Here is a 24,445-nt window from a genome sequence, read left to right as displayed (position 1 = left end):
GTTATACACCACAGCACAGGGGAAGTGCCCTGCAGGTCCTCACCACTCCAGGGACTATCCAAAATGACCAAACGGAAGAATTCCCCTCAGAAGAATCTCCAGGAAATAACAACAGCTAATGAACTGATCAAAAAGGATTTAAATAATATAACAGAAAGTGAATTTAGGATAATAGTCATAAAATTAATCGCTGGGCTTGAAAACAGTATAGAGGACAGCAGAGAATCTCTTGCCACAGAGATCAAGGGACTAAGGAACAGTCACGAGGAGCTGAAAAGCGCTTTAAATGAAATGCAAAACAAAATGGAAACGACGACAGCTCGGATTGAAGAGGCAGAGGAGAGAATAGGTGAACTAGAAGACAAAGTTATGGAAAAAGAGGAAGCTGAGAGAAAGAGATAAAAAAATCCAGGAGTATGAGGGGAAAATTAGAGAACTAAGTGATACACTAAAAAGAAATAATCTACGCATAATTGGTATCCCAGAGGAGGAAGAGAGAGGGAAAGGTGCTGAAGGGGTACTTGAAGAAATTATAGCTGAGAACTTCCCTGAACTGGGGAAGGAAAAAGGCATTGAAATCCAAGAGGCACAGAGAACTCCCTTCAGACGTAACTTGAATCGATCTTCTGCACGACATATCATAGTGAAACTGGCAAAATACAAGGATAAAGAGAAAATTCTGAAAGCAGCAAGGGATAAACGTGCCCTCACATATAAAGGGAGACCTATAAGACTCGTGACTGATCTCTCTTTTGAAACTTGGCAGGCCAGAAAGGCTTGGCACGATATCTACAGTGTGCTAAACAGAAAAAATATGCAGCCGAGAATCCTTTATCCAGCAAGTCTGTCATTTAGAATAGAAGGAGAGATAAAGGTCTTCCCAAACAAACAAAAACTGAAGGAATTTGTCACCACGAAACCAGCCCTACAAGAGATCCTAAGGGGGATCCTGTGAGACAAATTACCAGAGACATCACTACAAGCATAAAATATACAGACATCACAATGACTCTAAACCCATATCTTTCTATAATAACACTGAATGTAAATGGATTAAATGCGCCAACCAAAAGACATAGGGTATCAGAATGGATAAAAAAACAAGACCCATCTATTTGCTGTCTACAACAGACTCATTTTAGACCTGAGGACACCTTTAGATTGAGAGTGAGGGGATGGAGAACGATTTATCATGCTACTGGAAGCCAAAAGAAAGCTGGAGTAGCCATACTTATATCAGACAAACTAGACTTTAAATTAAAGGCTGTAACAAGAGATGAAGAAGGGCATTATATAATAATTACAGGGTCTATCCATCAGGAAGAGCTAACAATTATAAACGTCTATGCGCCAAATACCGGAGCCCCCAAATATATAAAACAATTACTCATAAACATAAGCAACCTTATTGATAAGAATGTGGTCATTGCAGGGGACTTTAACACCCCACTTACAGAAATGGATAGATCATCTAGACACACGGTCAGTAAAGAAACAAGGGCCCTGAATGATACATTGGATCAGATGGACTTGACAGATATATTTAGAACTCTGCATCCCAAAGCAACAGAATATACTTTCTTCTCGAGTGCACATGGAACATTCTCCAAGATAGATCATATACTGGGTCACAAAACAGCCCTTCATAAGTTGACAAGAATTGAAATTATACCATGCATACTTTCAGACCATAATGCTATGAAGCTTGAAATCAACCACAGGAAAAAGTCTGGAAAACGTCCCAAAGCGTGGAGGTTAAAGAACACCCTACTAAAGAATGAGTGGGTCAACCAGGCAATTAGAGAAGAAATTAAAAAATATATGGAAACAAACGAAAATGAAAATACAACAATCCAAACGCTTTGGGACGCAGCGAAGGCAGTCCTGAGAGGAAAATACATCGCAATCCAGGCCTATCTCAAGAAACAAGAAAAATCCCAAATACAAAATCTAACAGCACACCTAAAGGAAATAGAAGCAGAACAGCAAAGGCAGCCTAAACCCAGCAGAAGAAGAGAAATAATAAAGATCAGAGCAGAAATAAACAATATAGAATCTAAAAAAACTGTAGAGCAGATCAACGAAACCAAGAGTTGGTTTTTTGAGAAAATAAACAAAATCGACAAACCTCTAGCCAGGCTTCTCACAAAGAAAAGGGAGATGACCCAAATAGATAAAATCATGAATGAAAATGGAATTATTACAACCAATCCCTCAGAGATACAAACAATTATCAGGGAATACTATGAGAAATTATATGCCAACAAATTGGACAACCTGGAAGAAATGGACAAATTCCTAAACACCCACACTCTTCCAAAACTCAATCAGGAGGAAATAGAAAGCTTGAACAGACCCATAACCGGCGAAGAAATTGAATCGGTTATCAAAAATCTCCCAACAAATAAGAGTCCAGGAACAGATGGCTTCCCAGGGGAGTTCTATCAGACGTTTAAAGCAGAGATAATACCTATCCTTCTCAAGCTATTCCAAGAAATAGAAAGGGAAGGAAAACTTGAGAAAGTCGGGATAGAAGGAACATACTTAAAGATCATAAAAGCCATTTATGAAAAGCCCACAGCTAACATCATCCTCAACGGGGAAAAACTCAGAGCTTTTTCCCTGAGATCAGGAACACGACAGGGATGCCCACTCTCACCGCTGTTATTTAACATAGTGCTGGAAGTTCTAGCATCAGCAATCAGACAACAAAAGGAAATCAAAGGCATCCAAATTGGCAAAGATGAAGTCAAGCTTTCGCTTTTTGCAGATGACATGATATTATACATGGAAAATCCGATAGACTCCACCAAAAGTCTGCTAGAACTGATACATGAATTCAGCAAAGTTGCAGGATACAAAATCAATGTACAGAAATCAGTTGCATTCTTATACACTAACAATGAAGCAACAGAAAGACAAATAAAGAAACTGATCCCATTCACAATTGCACCAAGAAGCATAAAATACCTAGGGATAAATCTAACCAAAGATGTAAAAGATCTGTATGCTGAAAACTATAGAAAGCTTATGAAGGAAATTGAAGAAGATATAAAGAAATGGAAAGACATTCCCTGCTCATGGATTGGAAGAATAAATATTGTCAAAATGTCAATACTACCCAAAGCTATCTACACATTCAATGCAGTCCCAATCAAAATTGCACCAGCATTCTTCTCGAAACTAGAACAAGCAATCCTAAAATTCATATGGAACCACAAAAGCCCCGAATAGCCAAAGTAATTTTGAAGAAGACCAAAGCAGGAGGCATCACAATCCCAGACTTTAGCCTCTACTACAAAGCTGTCATCATCAAGACAGCATGGTATTGGCACAAAAACAGACACATAGACCAATGGAATAGAATAGAAACCCCAGAACTAGACCCACAAACGTATGGCCAACTAATCTTTGACAAAGCAGGAAAGAACATCCAATGGAAAAAAGACAGTCTTTTTAACAAATGGTGCTGGGAGAACTGGACAGCAACATGAAGGTTGAAACTAGACCACTTTCTCACACCATTCACAAAAATAAACTCAAAATGGATAAAGGACCTGAATGTGAGACAGGAAACCATCAAAACCTTAGAGGAGAAAGCAGGAAAAGACGTCTCTGACCTCAGCCGTAGCAATCTCTTACTCGACACATCCCCAAAGGCAAGGGAATTAAAAGCAAAAGTGAATTACTGGGACCTTATAAAGATAAAAAGCTTCTGCATAGCAAAGGAAACAACCAACAAAACTAAAAGGCAACCAACGGAATGGGAAAAGATATTTGCAAATGCCATATGGGACAAAGGGCTAGTATCCAAAATCTATAAAGAGCTCACCAAACTCCACACCCGAAAAACAAATAATCCAGTGAAGAAATGGGCAGAAAACATGAATAGACACTTCCCTAAAGAAGACCTCTGGATGGCCAACAGGCACATGAAAAGATGTTCAACGTCGCTCCTTATCAGGGAAATACAAATCAAAACCACACTCAGATATCACCTCACGCCAGTCAGAGTGGCCAAAATGAACAAATCAGGAGACTATAGATGTTGGCGAGGATGTGGAGAAACGGGAACCCTCTTGCACCGTTGGTGGGAATGCAAATTGGTGCAGCCGCTCTGGAAAGCAGTGTGGAGGTTCCTCAGAAAATTAAAAATAGACCTACCCTATGACCCAGCACTAGCACTGCTAGGAATTTATCCAAGGGATACAGGAGTACTGATGCATAGGGGCACTTGTACCCCAATGTTTATAGCAGCACTCTCAACAATAGCCAAATTATGGAAAGAGCCTAAATGTCCATCAACTGATGAATGGATAAAGAAATTGTGGTTTATATACACAATGGAATACTACGTGGCAATGAGAAAGAATGAAATATGGCCCTTTGTAGCAACGTGGATGGAACTGGAGAGTGTGATGCTAAGTGAAATAAGCCATACAGAGAAAGACAGATACCATATGGTTTCACTCTTATGTGGATCCTGAGAAACTTAACAGAAACCCATGGGGGAGGGGAATGAAAAAAAAAAAAAAGAGGTTAGAGTGGGAGAGAGCCAAAGCATAAGAGACTGTTAAAAACTGAAAACAAACTGAGGGTTGATGGGGGGTGGGAGGGAGGGGAGGGTGGGTGATGGGCATTGAGGAGGGCACCTTTTGGGATGAGCACTGGGTGTTGTATGGAAACCAATTTGACAATAAATTTCATATATTTAAAAAAAAAAAAAAAAAAAAAAAAAAGAAAGTCACACAAACCAAAAATGCCCTTTAAGCTTGAGCTAATTCTGGTGACTTTATGATGTTGCCCTTTCCAACTGACACAGCCTAAAATTTGGGGAAGCAGTTTAGATCAACGTTTTCAACAACGAGGAAGCCTCTGTCTTCTTTACTTATTGCCCTGAAGAAATAAAAATCTTATACATTAAAGACGCAAAGATGCATACAGTACTTCAATGTGCATGCTTAGTCTATCCGGTCTCACTGAGCTACGGAAAACCAACAAATACCTAAAGTAGACAAGAGAGTGAAGATAGTGCTGTCTGTCTTCAGCCCCAGGCCACTTTCCCTCTCCCACTGATTTCTGGGATTACTGCCTACGGTTCTGACAGCATTAACAGCAAGTTGCTTTAGCGCCCGGCAGGTAATTTTTCAGGTCCTGCAGTCTTATTCTTCTACCATAGCTGCACAAAGTACAAAACAGTTTAGTAGGCAAGTTAGGTAAAGGGGTGGCTTTTGGAATCAGCTGGAGTTTGATTTCCTTCATTGGCCCTTTCTAGCTGTCTAGCAAATCACCTAAACTTAATTCTGTAACAGGGATCCTGATAGTACTCAGAGCTGTTGAGAATTAAATGGTTTCTTCCTAAAGTACTTTCTTAAGTGCTTAGCATATAGTAAGCACTCAATAAATTCGTTGCTACAATCTGTTTGCCTATTTGGGGTGTTGAGGTATCTCAAGAGGTTTGCTTTGTAGTTTCTGGTTTAACGGTCAGCTTCTTTGTTGGAAAGAATGAAACCCAAAAAACAAAATGAAGACCTCATCTACCTCTCTGCTTGTGTTAATACTATAGCTTTTGCCAAATGGGTGATTTTTTTTCTTTTTTATCTTCTTAAGAAAAAAAAAGTGTAACATTCAGATAAGGGAGATGTTAGTATATGGGATAAAACACCACACAACAAATCCTAAAGCCTCTAAATGACAACGAGTGCCTCAACAAATGGCCATATTTCAAGAAATAATACAGAAAATTCCTGAGACCTCACGATAAGGAAATCTGAGAGTGTGTTCCAAAAACCTGATCCTTGTCCCTCAAATCCTGATTAATAATTGTGAGAGGGGAATATGGGCTAATTTATGTGGGGAAAAATAAACTAGTAAGGTTTTAAGTTAACGAGAAATAAGATTTTAATCTAAATGTAAAAAAAAGATAGCATTTGATGTCCATTTCTCATCCCCATCATTCTAGGCAATAGATACCTTCAAAAGAATAACGCTAAAAGCAAAACAAAACAAACCACCACCACCACCACCAAAAACCAATGCCAGTCTCCCAAGATAATCTGATAAAGACATCATAAAATGACAGAGCCAAAAACACACTGAGTAAAAAGGCAAGTCACAGATTTGGAGAAGAGGTTTGCCATACGTCTATCTGACAAAGGATACACGTTGAGAACAGAGTCCTTACAAATCTGTAAGAAAAACATTGACAACAATTTTTAAAAAATGGGCAAGAAACTGGAGCAGGTACTTCACATGGGATTCTACCCACATGGCTATAACCCCATGAAAAGATATTCAGCATCATCCCTTGACTAAGGAATGCAAAGTTAAAACCATGATGAAATACTACCTTTCACAAAACCTCAAGGAAAGAGAACAGGGGACACTTGCACACTGCTGGTGGGAGTGTAAGTGGTACAAGCACTTTTGAAAACTGCTTGGGAATATCGACTGAAACTACATGTTACACCCGGTGATCCAGCAATCCCACTTCTCAGCAGAGAGGGTAAGAAGTATGAGTGGACGCCTCTGGGAGTTGCCAGTGCTGGGTGACAAGAGATTACAAGAATGTTCATGGCTGGGATATTCGTAATAGTGAAAAGCTAGAAAGAACCCAAACATCCAACTACTATAGAACGAAGAAAAAATGGCATATTCATACAATAGAATATGAAACAAAAATGAATCACTAACCCATGCAACAACATGGGTGAATCTCACAAATATAACACAGAATGAAAGGAGCCAGACCTAAATAAGTACACAGTGCATGAATGCATGTATTTGAAGTTCAAACACAGGCAAAGCTAACCTATGGTGACAGAGGTAAGATGAGTAGTTACCTTTAGATGGGAGAGGGAGGGATATACTGACCCTGAGTGTTGGAAATGTTATGTATTTTGATCTAGGTGGTGGTGAGAAAGTTGTATAGAAAGGGAGAAATTCATTGAGTTGTACACGCAAGATTAGTTCCACAAAAAAAGAAAGACCCTCTACCTTTTCTTCCGTGGACTGCCCCAGCTCCTCACTGACGAGTACATTCCTGGGCTGCATCTCCAGCAAAGTTCTGAAGAGAGTGTTTGACATCACCGTCAGGAATTCTATTTCAGCATTTGGGTGGAGGCCATACAGTGCTGGGCTTTCTGGAGGAAGCCTCTCCTCTATGTACTGGTGGTAGCCTGAATAATCTAGATTAGGTGGGGCTGCAAATCCTGCGGCCAGCGTCAGTTCATCTTCCACCTTCGACCACAAAGGAACAGAGTCAGTTATTCCAAGTCTAATTGGGCATGAATCTTCACATCCTAAAATATTTTGAGAACGCTCTTAACAAGAAGGTCCCGGTGCGATGCTGGATAGGTAGCGGGCTCTCTAAAATGTTTCACAACCCTTTTGTAATTTGATCATTTGGCCCTGTGTTTGGCACCAGGCTGACCTCTGGGGAGGAGTCCAAGGAACACACATGAATTCCTGCCCCGAGAAGCCTTAGTCCACAGTTTGCCCAGGGCAACATGGTACCTGAACACAGCTGAACCATCTGCCATGTATTGGTCACCCCATCAAATGCTTCAAGTCACTGATTATCCCACACATCTGCAAACATTTTGTAGAGAGAAATGGAAATTAGGAGTAACTTCCCCAGGCAAGATGTTTGATTTAAATCTTAATTCTGAATGCATCTTAGTATGGCTCTATAGGTTTTACTTTCCTAATGTACGCACTTGCCATAATAGTCTTCAAGTTATTTTTTACACGATACAGAGTTCTATGTACTCATACTGAATAAACAGGAGTGTGTATATGTAAGTAACAATTTAGAGGGCACTATCTACAAAGGGTCAGCTCAGTGACACTTCCTCATGCCTTTGAGCCACTCAGGGTAGAGTCCACACTGCTCGCCTCCAGATCCACAGACCCGGGACCGGTGTTGGCACATACTGATGCTCAGTACACAGGTGCCTAATGAATGAACGGCGGGAGCGAGGAGGCATTTATCATACCCATGTACTTCATTAAGGCTGCGGTAGAGGAAGACATTCCACATAGAGGAAGGATCTAAAGAAAGGCAATGTAAAGAGCAATACCAAACCTAAGTTATGTGAATACAGTTCTTCAAAAGGTGACAAAAGAATTTACGGACATGATTCTCTTACCAGCGAGGAACAGAGCCAGTCAAGTACTTAGAATGGACTACCTCACTCAGCATAATCTCAGATTTTTACCTGATGTTTTTAGTCGCCAGGGACCCTAACAAACCTGTTTTGATTTTCCTAATCTCTCTTGCTATTAATTCTGGCTCCACGTGCTTAAATGTACAGAGGGGTGTGACTTTTAACACTCACCTAATGGAGCTATTTTAGGCTTAGATTTTCTAAGTCATTTTCTGAAATCGGGGTTTTTCTCTCCAATTTTGTACGTTGTGCCATCTGGTCCCCTCACTCTCACCCAGAGGCAAAGTGAATATGCACGAATGTTTATTCAGTACTAAGTACTCATCACCTAGTATACCACAACAAGCCTTGGAAATATAAAAGGTTCATATAATCTAGTTCTTAAGGGACTCACAGTCTGATGGGGGACAAAAGAAGTTATTTTCTTCACAAGCATGTCACCTGTGAATAATGGCAGTTTGTTCCTGCTCAGACCTACAATTCCAGGTTTCCTAGAGAGCCTGAGGCCTCAGAGACAATGCTCAGTGGCTGGCTGTGAATTCCAAAGGCTTTTTAAATATTTGAGTCAGCATTTCTCTTTTGCACCAGGAAGATTTCCAAGTTAATCTAGTCTTTTATTTTGTGACAAACAGAAATCTTGACTAATGCATATGAGAAGGAGCAGCTCGGACCATCTTCCCCACCAGCATCTATTAGCTTGGTTTGTTTCACTCATTGATCTGCATTTTCTATCATTTCACATTTATCTATCAGAATAATCAATTGCCATCTCACTGATTCAGGGTGACCAAAACAGAACTGTGAGGGACAGTTCAACTCACATTTTTATTCTACAAGATAAATTAGTCAAAATAAAAACATGGGCACAAAATACCAATAATGAAACCAAAAGTTAGAATACATACAAACCAAACTTTATTCTCTAAAAACAAGGACCTGGTCTTCCCCGATGGTGCTCACTAGACTGTTGAAATTTTAAGAGCCACAGTTAAATTGCCTTTCAATTAAAAACAGAGTTTTAAGCAAAGAAACAAACCCAAAAGTGGAACCACTTAAAAACGTTAAAATGCCATGGGGACTGCAAATTTGTTTCAGCGCATATTCCTACAGTGCTGGTGGGAATGCAAATGGCTGTACTTTCTGGAGAGATGGGCAGTCTTTACAAACAGGCCCAAAGTGCCTTTTATATGTTCGTTAATGAGCAAAACAAAAGAGCCACAAAGGAAAGGTAAGGGCTTGAGGTTTACAGCCAGCCAGATGTGGTTCAGTTCCCATCCCTGAAAGGTTTGGTTGCTGGTGGCCTTTCAAAATGACAGTTTATCTGAGTTTCAATCTTGTCAGTGAAGTGATGTTCCTCATAGCAGCCTACTGATAGTGGCTGTGGGAATTTACACGTGTGCAAACAGCTAGGCACGCCGTAAGCAGACTTTTATGTTAGAGTCTTTTCTGTGTCCTAGGAACATTCAGGTACATTTTGATTTTCTGGAAGGAAAAAGACAACCTGAAGAAAGTTCCACTCTAAATTCCTACCACGATGTCAAAGTTTGAAAAGTGAGTTTTAGTTGATACGGGTACATATGTGTTCTCTTTCTCCTTTAAGAACACTGTAAAGATTTCAGTGTGTTCAAGGACGCCTGGTTCTGAATCCCTTCCCACTCAAGGCCTTCATGAAAAGCTCCTGCTTGTGGACGGGGTCAGAACCGTGCAGCTCTCTGCCTACTGACCACTATCTTGCCTTTGGGACAGGGCTTTTGAGAAGGTTACTGTTACTCCTCAAAGAATCAATAGTTCTAAAGAGACATTTCTCCAAAGAAGATAAACTGCCAATCAGCACATGAAAAGATGCTCCACATTATTAGCGTTCAGGGAAATGCCAATCAAAACCACAATGCAATACCATTTCACACTTACCGAGATGGCTTAAAAAATGTGAACAAGGGTGTTGGCAAGGCTATGGAGAGAGTACAACACTGATACATTGCTGGCAGGGATATAAAATGGTACAACCACTTTGGAAAACTAGTGTGGCAGTTCCTTCAAATGTTAAACAGAGTTACCATATGATCCAACAATTTCACTCCTAGGTATATACTCAAGGGAAATGGAAACACACGTCCACACAGATACTTGTTCATAAATGTTCATTTGCATCGTTATTCATGATAGCCAAAAAGTGGAAACGACCCAAATGTCCGTCAACTGAAGAACGGATAAAGAAAACGTATCCATACGATGGACTGCTATTTGGCCATAAAAAGGAAGCACTGACATGTTACCTATAGCATGGGTGAACCTTGAAAACGTTAAGTGAAAGTCAACACAGAAGGGTACATATCCTACCACTCTATTTATAGAAAATGTCCAGAATAGGCAAATCTAAAGAGACAAAAAGATTAGTTGTTGCCTGGGGTTGGGGAGTTGGGGAGAGGATGTTGAGTGACTCCTAATGGGTATGGGGTTTCTTTGGGGGGATGAGGTGTTCTACAACAGACTGTGGTAAGAGCTGCAAAAAAACCCGTGGATTGTCCAACTGAGATTGGGAAGTTTCAATTTATCTCAATAAAGCTATTAAAAAAAAATGGGATCATACTCAAGGAGAACAAGCCTCCACTTAATGAAAAAAAAAATCAAGGATTTGAAGTCCTTGTTGGAGAAATCAGTGGCAGGTGCAGTTATTAGACATTGGGAAAGCCAGAATCCTGCCTCTCTGTTGACTCTGTATGACTGTTGTCCTTCTTACATTTTGCTTTCTGATATTCTGGCATTTTTTTTTTTTTTTTATTACTTTTTAAGTTTATTCATTTTGAGACAGAGAGAGAGAGAGAGAACAAGCAGGGGAGGGGCAGAGAGAGAGGGAGAGAGAGAATCCGAAGCAGGCTCCATGGGGTCAGAACAGAGCCTGACTCTGGGCTGGTTGTCACGAATGATAAGGTCATGACCTGAGCCAAAACCAAGAGTCAGACACTTAACTGACTCTGCCACACAGGCGCCCCTGGTATTCTGGTATTTAATAAGACTCACCTCCTCTGCCGTCTCTCAAAGTATATGATAAGAAGTTCCCAGTTTATTGTGAGTCTAAATGAGTGTATTTTCCCTAAATGCCATGGCCTCAAAGTGCTGTGAGGAATTTTCAGAAATCACTCGAAGTTAAATTATATTATCATGATGTCTTTAGAGCTGACAGGTGCATTAGTGATTTTTGTGGACAGTACCTTCATTTTACAAGTGAATAAACTGAGGCACACAGAGGTCCTGCACAAAGCTGGACAGCAAGTTAGTGGCAGAACCAGAAGCTAGAGCTCTGGTCTCCTGGATTGTCAGGTTTTGTTTGCGATACGACCCTGTGGCACCCTCCATGCACAGTGAGGACACGAGTCAGTGTTTTGTTGACCTCTGCCCCAGATACCACAAACAGATCTGCTCTCGCAATGATGTAGCACACTGCAGACAAAGTCTGTGCTCTGGGGAGTCTGATTGTGAGTTCAAATCCTGGTTTAGCTACTTACCAACTGTGCGACCTCTGTGAATCTGGCTTTCTTTTTTGATTACATGGGATATCAATACCCATTTTGCACGATAATGGTGAGGAGAAGAAATAATACCCATGAATTGTGTAGTACTGACCTCTGGCACAGAGCAGGTTTTTAATAAATGGTTTTCATTGTTATAATCATAGATGATAGTCAACTATGAAATACATATCATGAAACTTTATACTTATAGATAAAATACCTTCCATTTTTAGCATGTTGTTCTAACCTTGTACTAATGTTCAAACCTGACAATGGTTGTTTTGTAGATGAGGAAACTGAGGCTCAGGAGATGTGTCTAAAAACAAATACAGGGGGAATCGAATGTGAACCCTAGTATTGTTTATTTCAGAGCTCAGCCTCCTAATTGTTACCCTATATTACCAGAACAGTTTTTTTTTTTTAATGTTTACCTTTGAGAGAAAAAGAGTGAGAGACAGCGAGAGAGACAGAGACAGAAAGACAGAGTGTGTGTGTGTGTGTGTGTGTGTGTGTGCGCACGCACAGAGTTGGGGCAGAGAGAGAGAGGCAGACACAGAATCTGAAACAGGCTCCAGGCTCTGAGCTGTCAGCACAGAGCCTGACACAGGGCTCAAACTCATGAACTGTGAGAACATGACCTGAGCCACCCAGGCGCCCCACCCAGTGCTCATCCCAACAAGTGCCCTCTCCTCAATGCCCATCACTCATTTTCCCCTCTCCCCTGCCCCCCATCACCCTTGGTTTGTTCTCTGTATTTAAGAGTCTCTTATGGTTTGCCTCCTTTCCTCCCTCTGTAACTATTTTTCCCCCTTCCCTTCCCCCCTGGTCTTCTGTTAAGTTTCTCAAGATCCACATACGAGTGAAAACATGTTATCTGTTTTTCTCTTATTTCACTTAGCATAATACTCTCCAGCTTTTGGGTGACCTGATACCTTATTTTCCAAAAGTAACTTACTGTCTCACCCGTTTAGCATTGCCAAATATACACCTTACGTGGAAGAATAATTAATAATAATTCCCTAACTCTGACCAGAGAGCCCCTAAGGCACACTGCTGTCAGGGAACCCTCTCCCAGTTCAACCTCACTTACCCAGCAAGAAACTCACTCAGCCTCCTAAAGGGCAATACCACTGAAAACATTCCGAGGGAAACTTTAAATCCCACACCATTAATGGGTTGCTCTCTTGATCATGTTTCAGTGCAACCAAAGATACTAATTTCTAAATAAGTTAACCCACATGAGAAGTATTGAAAAGACTTCCTGCAAATGCACAAGTGTTAGATTAAGTTCCTACTATAAAAAGCAAGAGCAGGAAACATGTGCAAGCGAACAGAATAACTGGGGTTTTGCAGCATCTAACACCAAGTCAGTAAGTGCTTTTAACTTCCTTTGTTGAGTTGAGAAGGCAGCACTGTCTGGGGCGGAGGCAAGACAGCCAATGATGCATTTCTTTCTTTTTAAATTATCTATTTATTTTTATTTTTTTATTTTTTTTAAATTTTTTTTCAACGTTTTTTATTTATTTTTGGGACAGAGAGAGACAGAGCATGAACGGGGGAGGGGCAGAGAGAGAGGGAGACACAGAATCGGAAACAGGCTCCAGGCTCCGAGCCATCAGCCCAGAGCCTGACGTGGGGCTCGAACTCACGGACCGCGAGATCGTGACCTGGCTGAAGTCGGACGCTTAACCGACTGCGCCACCCAGGCGCCCCATTTATCTATTTATTTTTAAAGGGTTACTTACATATTTAAGTAATCACACCCAACATAGCACTGGAACTGAAAGAGATCAAGAGTCACGTGCTTCACCCACTGAGCCTGCCAGGTGCCCTCCCTGCAAAAGAAGCATTTCGATCCTGGAAACGTCAGCAGATCTGCATGGAAGGGTGGATACGGAAATTTCTAAAGGGTTCACACACACTCCAGTGCCGTTCCTGAGGTTCTATCGTCTCTTATGTATTGTACAACTCTGTGAATGGGAGCTCAGCCTTGTGAAGGTTAATGGACTGCCTAGTTTGGCAACAGTAATTGGCTCCCTATCCTCAGGCCAGAGCCTGAGAGGGAACATCAGCAGGAGCTCCTCATTCTGCCCCTTGACCTCCACCATCATTTGGAGAAACCAACCTCTGTAAAGGTCGCATGCCCAACACTGTTTATCTTTCCCATCTCCATGGAAACCTACTCCCAGACCTCTTCTGAGGAGTGATTTCCAATTGTATTAAATTGAAAGTGTCTTTCTGACCTGTGAAATCCTGCTCATTAGAACTAAGGAAAGACCAGGAGACTCTCCGCAAAAAAACAAATAATGGTCACACAGCAGCAAAGTTTTTTTTGTTTTTGTTTTTTGGTTTTTTTTTGCATTGCTCCCAAATTGTTTAACATTAAAAGTAGCAAAAAAAAAAAAAAAAAAAAAAAAATCTGTCCCCAATTTTCTATATTAGACTACATACAATATAACCTATTTTCTTATATGTGATTATATTACTTCTCAAAATAGACTCAAGGAAGGGTATCAAAATTACGTAATGCTTTTAGGAGACGAAGTTCAGAGAAATTATGAACAGGAGGTTGCTCAAACCATTAAAAAATATGGCACTACTTTCTATTATATGTTTATAGTCCTTGGCATATTTTATTTTATTTAAATTCCAGTTAACATACCCTGTAATATTAGTTTCAGGTATGCAATATAGTGATTCAACCCTTCCATACATCACCCAGCGCTCATCACAAGTGCATTCCTTAATCCCCATCACTGATTTTAGTCATCCCCCCCCCCACCTCCCTTCTGATAACCATCGGTTTATTCTCTATGGCTAAGAGTCTGTTTCTTGGTTTGCCTTTTTTTCTGTTTGCTCATTTGTTTTGTTTCTTAAATTCCATATGGAATCATATGGTATTGGTTTTTCTCTGACTTATTTCACTTAGCCTAGTACTCTCTAAATGCCTCCACATTGTTGGCACATGGCAAGATTTCATTCTTTTGTATGGGTAATATTGCATTGTGTGTGTGTGTGTGTGTGTATATCTCACATCTTTATCCATTCATCTGTCAATGAACACTTGAGCTGTTTCCATAATTTGGCTATTGTAGATAATACTGCTATAAACAACAGGATGCATTTATTCCTCTGAATTAGTATTTTTGTATTTTGGGGGTATCTAGTAGTAAGATTGCTGTATCATAGGGTAGTTCTATTTTTAACTTTTTGAGGAAACCTCATACTGTTTTCCAGAGTGGCTGCACCAGTTTGCATTCCCACCAACAGTGTAAGAGGATTCCCCTTTTTCCACATGCTTGACGACACCTCATTTCTTATGTTATTAACTTAAGTCATTTGACAGTATGAGGTGATACCTCATTGTCATTTTCATTTGTGTTTCCCTGGTGATCAGTGATGTTGATCACCTTTTCATTTATCTGTTGGGCATCTGTATGTCTTCTTTGGGAAAATGTCTGTTCATGTCTTCTGCCCTTTTGAGAGAGAGAGAGAGAGCACAAGCCCAGGAGGACACAGAGAGAGAGGGAGACACAGAATCCAAAGCAGGCTCCAGGCTCCGAGCTGTCAACAAAGAGCCTGATGTGGGGCTCGAAATCACAAACTGGGAGATCATGACCTGAGCTGAAGTTGGACGCTTAACTGACGGAGCCACCCAGGCACCCTTCTTCTGACCATTTTTTAATTGGATTATTCATTTTTTGAGTGTTAAGTTTTATAAGTTCTTTATGTAGTTTGGCTACTAACCCTTTATCAGGTATGTCATTTGCAAATATCTTCTCCCATTCTGTAGGTTGCCTTTTAGTTCTGTTGATTGTTTCCTTCACTATGCAGAAGCTTTTTATTTTGATGATGTCCCAACAGTTTATTTTTGTTTTTGTTTCCCTTGCCTCAGGAGACCCATCTAGAAAGAAATTCCATGGCCAATGTCAAAGAAGTTACATTGGCACTATGTTAAACACAGTTGGTGTCTTGTTCAAGCAAAAACAAAGATGGCGTGGTCCAGGGTGCCTTGCATTTCTAAGAAATAAGGCAACGGCCATGAACATGGAGGCCTTGGTGAGAGAGCATGAAAAAAAGTGTGGCCACCACGTGCAGTTATTTCAATATGGAAAACAGGGACTGAGCACGTTTTCCAGGAATGCAGCCTGGACGCAAAATGAGTGCCTATTTGATCTGTCCAGATATTGGGTTGGTAAAATGAGAAATAGGAAAAGGAGTGTGGTCTCTTTCAACTTCCAGTACAGTGGGTACTCTACCCTTCCTCACAGACAGAAAAACTGAGTTCTCACATCACATTTTTCCTGAGGATGTACATAGTTAAGAGTTAGTGATCAAAATTTAGAATACTCCATGGCTTCTGTGACGGGGAGAAAACTATAAATTTCACTTATATTAGAACCCCAAATTGAAATCAGTACACCTATCTTCTGGCTGGAGCTCTTGCCCATGGGAATGGGTTGTCCTGGGGCAAGCCACGCTTCAGTGTCTCCCTATAAAATAGGCTAACAGTGTCAGTTCTGCATACCGTCCAGGGTTATTCCAAAGACCCGGACAGTCGGTGAATGTGCCCTTCACCTGGGCACAGCACAGCAGACGCACACAGACATCACCCAGGAGGTCTTGGTGAAACAGATTCTGATTCCATAGCTCTGGGATGGAGCCCAAGACTCTGCACAATTTCTAACACATTTCTAAACTCCTTGATGGTAGGCCAGAATATACTCACAAAAGGCCACGACGCCTCAGTAATATTTAAGTATTTATATAGTGACATTAGTTAAAAAAATCTTACTAGAATTTTCTTCTCTGTAAAATCGATTGAAAGTGCCTTACCAGAGATGGATTAATGAATTTGTCCAAATACACCCGACACAGTCTGCGATCCCAATCATCTGTGATGTGTCCCCCATACATGATCTCACCAAAGAGATAACGGAGATCTTCCCACGGGACCTGGGAGGGAGATCACACAAGTATTCATTTCCAGGCCGATGCAATGGTCTCAGAGTGGTCAACCAGCAGCACATGCCTCTCTACAAGCCCCTCTAACACAGTGTTCCCTCAAATCCCCATCAACAGGAACATTTAAAAGAGGTTTAGAAATTGTTTAGGTTTCTCCATAGAATTTGAGAGAATTATTTTCAGTGTGTTTTAATACATTCAGTGAAAAGTCACTAATACTGAACTTTTTTTTAAAAGGAAGTGTGATTTAAAGCTTATTTATTTTGAGACAGAGAACGCACTTATGCGTGTCCTCCTGCGAGCGGACGAGGGGCAGAGAGAGAGAGAGGGAAAGAAAGAATCCCAGGTAGGTTCCACACTGTCAGTTCGCAGCCCAGTGTGGGGCTCGAACCCATGAACTGTGAGATCATGACCTGAGCCCAAGTCAGATGCTTAACCAACTGAGCCACCCAAGCACCCCAACAATGAACTTTTGATGCAGATTTTAAAGCAATTGCTCCTAGAACACGTCATGTAGGTAAACTTTAAACATTCAATATCTCATCTAAAAATTAAGAAAAGGTATAACTTTGCAGGGCCCTTCAGGTATGACATGTTTTTATGATCTGATTTAGAGCAGGTTTTATGATCTCATCTAGGCAAAGAAAGAAAATGCTACACAATCTGAATTTGGGGTGCATTTACACCTCTATTACCTTGCAAAAATCCAGGCAGACCAATCCCCTTGCTACAGACTGATGTGAGGGCTGGGTTTATGGCATGACTGGCCTACATGACTGTTCTGAGGGTTGGAACTAATGATTGTACCATGTGGTATTCAAGAAATAACGGTATCTCTTTATTTGGCTTCACGGGATTTGAAGCCTCTCTCTGCCCCCCTTTAGCTTCCTCTGGGTTTGCAAAACATGCCAGTCTGTGATGAAGCCTTTCTAGACAGGAACCTTTATACCCTCAAGGGCAGTAGATTGCCTCCCAACAGTTCAAGTAAAAACTTAATTATAGCCTTCATTTGTTGCATGATGTGACAGAACAAGTAAAATTGCTTCAACTATTCCAATGTACTTGCTACAAGTTTATTTGAATTTGAACAAATGGACCTCAAATATGTCTTTCTTTTAAGCCGGTCTGATGTGAGTGAGCCATGAGAGAGGTGAGTGGACTGTACCATGCTCCCTTCGGGCACCTTCCATACTGTCCTTCTGAAACGGACGGGAAACGAAGACCTCTCCATTTCATTTCTCTGAGTACGCTGAAGTAATACCCATTAGGCATTCTACCATCTGATATAGATCTCCCTCAAGATTTTAATCAGCCAGGGAACTATTCTTTTTTACATACGCCTTCCTGAAAAGGGCAATTTGTACCACCTAACTCCGTGTACGTAATAACTTAACTCCCAAATCCTGGTAACTTGCTTCACCATGTGTGGTAAATGACTTGGGTCTAGACATCTGAGAGAGCAAAGGGTGTCAAAATCCGAAAGCTGTGTTGATCCAGGAACACCACTGGGGGCAGTGGCAGACAGGACCCACTTGGCTCCCTGGGGTTGCCACCTCTCAGGATGTGAGAGCTGGAGAGAGACAGGAATCCGTTCCTCTCCTTCTCCCCTTCATTTCGAACTCTCCTGTGAATAGGATTCAGCTGAAGTGGGATAATACTCTTTGTCTCAGCCTCAGTATGGACTTGGATGAAAGTTTTAAGTGGTCCATTTCACTTTCTAGCCAGAACTATTGTAGTAGCCAACCTTACATGTGACATTGTAAAGAAAACGTGGTAAGATCAACACAGAATATTACTTATTAGGAAAGTCAAAATACGCTCAAATTTTATACATTTAAAAAATGATAGATATGGAATGTTGATCATCACATACCATATTAAAACCATATATTGTGGTTACAACCTGCTCAAAATATGTTGTTTGGGAGAGCAACCCACATGATATACTAAGTGTACCTATTTTGATAGCAGTCAAATCACCTCTAAAGCTTGAGAAAACTGAGTTGATAACAAAAATTGTAACAACGGCTACCAGAAGAACATAAAGCAAACCTTAAGACACAGAAATATGGAGGAGTTCTAGAAACTTATAGAACGGTGTTGTTGTCCAGAGCACAACACCCAGTAGTTTTTGACAAACAGATCTCAATTTGAACAGATTGAACTTAATGGAAAAAGTTTCTTTTGTGAAGACTAAGCCAGAAAATCCTTACAAATGGTTCTTCCGTTTGGAAAATCCAATCACTGGGTTTACAAGAGTTTGCACAAATGTTCTTGATGAGGCATTCCCATCCCCACCTGTAAAACACATTTTAGCTATGAAATAAAATCATTCATCTACCTTTAACTTCCAATCAAGGGGAACATTACTGAGAAAGTCACAACAAGGTGGCATCCTTAATACATAATAATGACATATGCAGGAAATGCACCATTATTTATACATGTGACGCGCTGTAAATTGCTTCCATCATAAGAACTAATTGTAGTGATTATTAATGCAGTGTTATGAACTGTCAGAATTGCTGTATGTAATTACATTTGTGCAAATGCTTCATTACCTGCCTAATGAATCTGGCATATATGCACATGTAAACCACTGTTTTTGTTAACATAATGAAGGACATTTTTTTTTATGCACTAAGCTGCTGATGTAGAACTGGTTTGACCTGTCTTATGAAGTTCGAGCATCCACTGCTGGAAAACCTTTGATCTGGTTTCTTTTCACACTTGGCAGAAGATGCATATATAGTGTCAGCTATTTCAATAATAGCTTCAGAAGAGAAATTACGGTCCATTTGATAGTGGCCAAAGACTGACAGATTCAGTACACTCTTTGGAAGAGGTTATCTGACCACTGGCACTTACGTTAGGGTTTGCCTCTAAGTAGTTGTAGAGGACGCCTGCACAGACGGTGAGGTCTCCAGGATTGAAAGGATAGCTGCGGCTCCAGCCCTGGGGGCCAAACCTTAGTCTCCCAGCGACACAAGCGTGGAAGTAGCACAGAGAAAAGAGGATGCTTTTAAACTCCTGCTCCTTGGAGCACGCTTCAAGTGTATCCTGGGAGAGAAGAAAAATCGTTGATTCTCCCTCTGTATGGTTTCCAAGGACAAGGGTCTGAGTTTTCGATAATCTTGCACAAAACTTGGCAGGAGATCTCGGACAGGGGTAACATGCAGTTTTAAGCATGGCTGCCCATCCTATGAGGGGGTAATAGGAGACTGACCATTTGGCGTTCGCCAGTCTGTTAATTTAAGGCAAATGCTTTCACTTTGCTTCAGTTATTTTACTGAATGCTTCTAAATTCACTAGAAAATGAGACCATTCATTTTGAGCAGTGATAATACTGCTTGAGATCATTTTCCCCTGCAAAATTCTCCTTGAAAAATCTAGATGGCCAAAGGACACCATCTTAGTTTCATCAGCGTAGCAGGGTACTACTTAACCTCAGCCCTGCATTTCCCGGGGCTTCATAGTAATACAGATTACCTGGGCACATGGCCACCCATCAAAAAACGATTTCCATCCTCTCTTGAAACCAGATGTGCCATATGACCAAGTTCTTGCCAACAGAATTTGAGCAGAAGTGATGTGTACGATTTTCATGCCATTTACTTAAAAGGAAATCGCTCACCCTGGTTGTCACTCTTTTCGTTTTTTGTGGGCTAGAAATGATGACGACTAGCCAACCATGGAAGCCATGAGTGAGTTATGGTAGAGGCACCTACCAGCCCGGGTGTGTGCCTGACCTCATGAAAGAGAGCTGCCAACTATATGGGAGAGAGGTTACCTCATTTGGATCACTGGAATTTTGTACTGTACCTGAACTAATATAATCACCCTGACAAATGGTTTCCTTCCAATGAACTTAAAAGTAGAATTCATTGCTGGGTTGAGAGAATGGCACATGGAAGATTGGATAACACACACCCTGTAGGCTAGATCTGTAACTTGTGTTTTTTTCTTTTTTTTTTTTAGTCACAGAGGGAAAATTAAATCCTGGCATGCTGACATGGTTATGGCTCCCACAGCCATGAAATTAAAAGGTGTACAACAGGCATGCACTCTTTGGCTTAAAGGGAGTAGTACTTTATTCTCACATTTGGCAGTTCTGTGAGGCCAACAAGGATTACTTCAATTGATGTTGGGCAGTAGAGGAAGATAAGGCCAGAGATTCATCTTCTTGCTTTGTCCTTTAAAATGGTCAAATTACAGCCAGTCCACATTTGGATCTGACAACCGGGCCATCTACCAAATATATTTAGCACCTTCAGGGTGGGAGTTCAGAGGTGGTCTCTCAGGCAATTCCTAGTGTAAGTCTAAACCAAGACAAGATTTGTCCTCTTGTTCCAAGACTAGAAGAAGCTTTTTAGTTTCTTTCTAACTATCATCAGAATTCTGGGTTACTACCAGATATAGTTCTAGAACTGGCAAGGCCACCCACAGTGCACACCCAACTAAATCATTAGGACATACTAAAGCACTGAGCCTTTTCTAGGTAATTTATGGGGCTTGAAAATATATGATCATTAAACATAACGTTTCCACAATTAAACACGAAATAAAAGACAAACTTGTGAGAGAAGAAAATAGAAACCACAAAATTGGAATTAATCTTGAAGAATATAAACATATATTAGTTTTGTTTAGGTATTTTTAAATGTTTATTTTTGAGACAGAGAGAGAGAGAGAGAGAGAGAGAGAGAGCGCGCGCGAATATGAATGGGAGTGGGGGAGGGGCAGAGAATACCAAACAGGCTCTGCACTGACAGCACAGAGCCTAAGGTGGGACTCCAACTCACCAACTACAAGATCATGACCTGAGATGAAGTCGGACACTTAACTGACTGAGCCACCCAGGCGCCCCTCAAAATATACTGGTTTTAAATGTAAAAAACTTCTAGGAGATGAAACAGAAGCATCAAACTTTTACTTAGGAATTATGATCTAACAAGCCTAACCCCTCCCTAAATTACATATAGTCCAGAGGAAATGAAGATCCTATAATAATCAAGTACATTAATTCCATCTATATTTCATATAATTGATTTAGTTTTATCCTCAGCATTAAAGAATTACAACTTAATGCTCATTATGCTCTGATAATACAAATGCCACTGGAAGAAAATATGAAGCAAGCTTTTCTAATTAGGAAAAAGTATGACTCTACCTAACACTCTACATTTCAGGTCAATCATATTTTTATAAACCAAATGATGAGCAAATTAATATCAGAAAATATGCAAATAGCACTGTGAATACAGAACAGGCATCCACACACACATAACAGGGTTGTATGCATACAGATGCCAATTTTACATGCAAAGCTACCAATTATTTGTTTCTGCTGTAAGTCTTACAGAAAAAGAAATCTATACTCGGACTTTAAAAATGTAGTTATTGGGCGCCTGGGTGGCTCAGTCGGTTAAGTGTCCGACTTCGGCTCAGGTCATGATCTTGTGGTTCACAGTTCGAGCCCCGCATCGGGCTCTGTGCTGACAGCTCGAAGCCTGGAGCCTGCTTCCAATTCTGTGTCTCCCTCTCTCTGACCCTCCCCCCATTCATGCTCTGTCTCTCTCTGTCTCAAAAATAAATAAATGTTAAAAAAAAATTAAAAAAAAATGTAGTTATTATCTGGGTATGAAAAGAGTCTAAACAGTATTCCCTTAGCACATCTTCAAAAGGCAGGTGCTACTGAGCTGAGATACATAGGGAAGCAGCATCCCACAAGAAAGTTTTTTACATCTTGGTCACTTAACAATTGCCTTTACAAAGATATTCTGGAATGCTCCGAAAAGGAATAATTTTTTTTAAAGTTTATTTATTTATTTTGAGAGAGAGAGCATGTGCAGAGGAGGGGCAGAGAGAGGAGAGGGAGAGGGAGAGGATCCCAAGCAGGCTCTGCGCTGTCAGCGTGATCATGACCTGGGCTGAAATCAAGAGCTAGACGCTTGACCAACTGAGCCACCCACGCACCCCAATAAAGGACTAATATTAAACTTTGTTCCTTATTAACACACATATCAAAGTTCAGAGGTAAATTCTGATTTGGGGGTAAGATTAAAAATACACATTTAATTTGATTTGAATATTAAAACATGTAAAAACATAAAAACACCCAAACAAAACAGTTCATTTGTCTGGATCCCTTGGGTGCTTTTCTCAACCGAGAAGGACACCTAGACAACATGGGTGACTGTGACTTGTTTCCCTAACCTGGATGAGTACCCAAGGTCCATGTCACAGGCTTCAGCTACCTAAGACCATGGCAGCAACACAGAACACCCACGATGATACAAGTAGCCTTGGGAAAGTGGCAAGTCTGTGATACAGATCACTAGTTGCCTGTCCTAAAAGGTCTCACTGCCAACTTTGAGCTGGGCACATGGCTGTCCAAGGTAAATGGACTTCTCCCAGCCTCTCTTGCGGCTAGGGAACACAATGTGACTCAATATGACCAGTGAGGTGAAAGGAGAAATACTGTGTATTAACTCATAGGAAGCATCCTTAAAAGAAAGCAAACACGTATCTGTGGTCATCTTCTTTGTTCCAGCTTTTATCCTACTGTCAGGAACATCGACATGGGGACTGCCACCTGGGACTCTGGCAAGCCCATTCTAGAAACAGTGCACTGTAAAACAACTAGACTGATAACTTTGTGTGACACACTTAACTCTGAATGACTTACCTCCAGAATCCTCATGTGACAGAAATATTTTAACCTTTTTTAAGCCACTGTTGTTTTGTACTTCTTTCATAGGTAGCCAACCATAATTCTTACTGATTAAAGGGCACTGGGAACCTATTCACAGATGACCAGGGAGTACAGGTGAATACCCTTGAATTGCATCATGTGAGTAAAACCACATTTTGTTTTCTAGCATGACAGGTCAGCATTCATAAAAGACTATTCTAAAATTTTTAGATTTTCTTTAGAGTTTTTGTTGGTTTGGTTTTGGCTATAGCAAGTTTGATAGGAAGTTCATTAAATGAATAACTTTGATTACCTTTGTTTTTGCCACTTATGATCAAATTTAGTCTTAATATTTCGGAGGGTCCTTTCTACTAGATAAATATTTCCTCTTGAAGTATGTAAGAGTCTTTCCAGTAAATGTAAACTTCAGTTAATCTAAGTGGCCTTCCAAATAATAGTCAAAAGAACCAATACTTTAATGAATAAATGAGAACAGGAGAAAGGATTCTCCTATGATTATATGCAACAAATTTTTATTATTTTTTTATTTTTTAATTTTTTTCAATATATGAAATTTATTGTCAAATTGGTTTCCATGCAACACACAGTGCTCATCCCAAAAGGTGCCCTCCTCAATACCCATCACCCACCCTCCCCTCCCTCTCACCCCCCATCAACCCTCAGTTTGTTCTCAGTTTTTAAGAGTCTCTTATGCTTTGGCTCTCTCCCACTCTAACCTCTTTTTTTTTTCTTCCCCTCCTCCATGGGTTTCAGGGGCGCAACAAATTTTTAAATGTGTATGTCCCTGGGAAGAGTATCCCTAGTTTTATTAGATTGTCAGAGAGGTCCTTACTAAAAAAACAAAAAAAACAAAAAAACAAAAAAAGGTGGGCTGAAGCTTATTTGTTCATAAAATGCTCACTTTTCACAAATACAGACAACTGTTCAAGGGGGCTGGATAAATCCTATATAAATATATCCAAAAAATCCTCTTTTGTACTAGCTTTGTGAAAGAGCTTGAGAATGTCCTAAGTGTTCAGAAACTATAAACTGATAGATAAAAAAAAAAATACATGCCTGCCAGAGTTCACCAAAAAATATACTGA

The 24,445-nt window shown here is 40.5% G+C and overlaps 1 protein-coding gene across 1 annotated transcript in view; it reads right to left on the bottom strand.

Moving 5' to 3' along the window:
- The window catches only part of DNAH11 (dynein axonemal heavy chain 11), a 359,440-nt gene that overhangs the window by 11,504 nt on the left and 323,491 nt on the right, over positions 1-24,445 (bottom strand). The window contains exons 75-77 of the mRNA XM_060632677.3: positions 19,514-19,705; positions 16,517-16,636; positions 6,997-7,239 (exon numbers count right to left, since the gene is read on the bottom strand). Of these exons, the coding sequence (XP_060488660.3) occupies positions 6,997-7,239; positions 16,517-16,636; positions 19,514-19,705 (555 nt within the window). The remainder of the gene's footprint in view (positions 1-6,996; positions 7,240-16,516; positions 16,637-19,513; positions 19,706-24,445) is intronic.

The sequence above is a fragment of the Panthera onca genome, chromosome A2, assembly GCF_046562875.1.
Source record: "Panthera onca isolate mPanOnc1 chromosome A2, mPanOnc1 haplotype 2, whole genome shotgun sequence".
Classification (NCBI taxonomy): domain Eukaryota; kingdom Metazoa; phylum Chordata; class Mammalia; order Carnivora; family Felidae; genus Panthera; species Panthera onca.
Note: the sequence above shows the minus strand (reverse complement) of the source record. Positions and strands in the feature narration are given on the sequence as shown.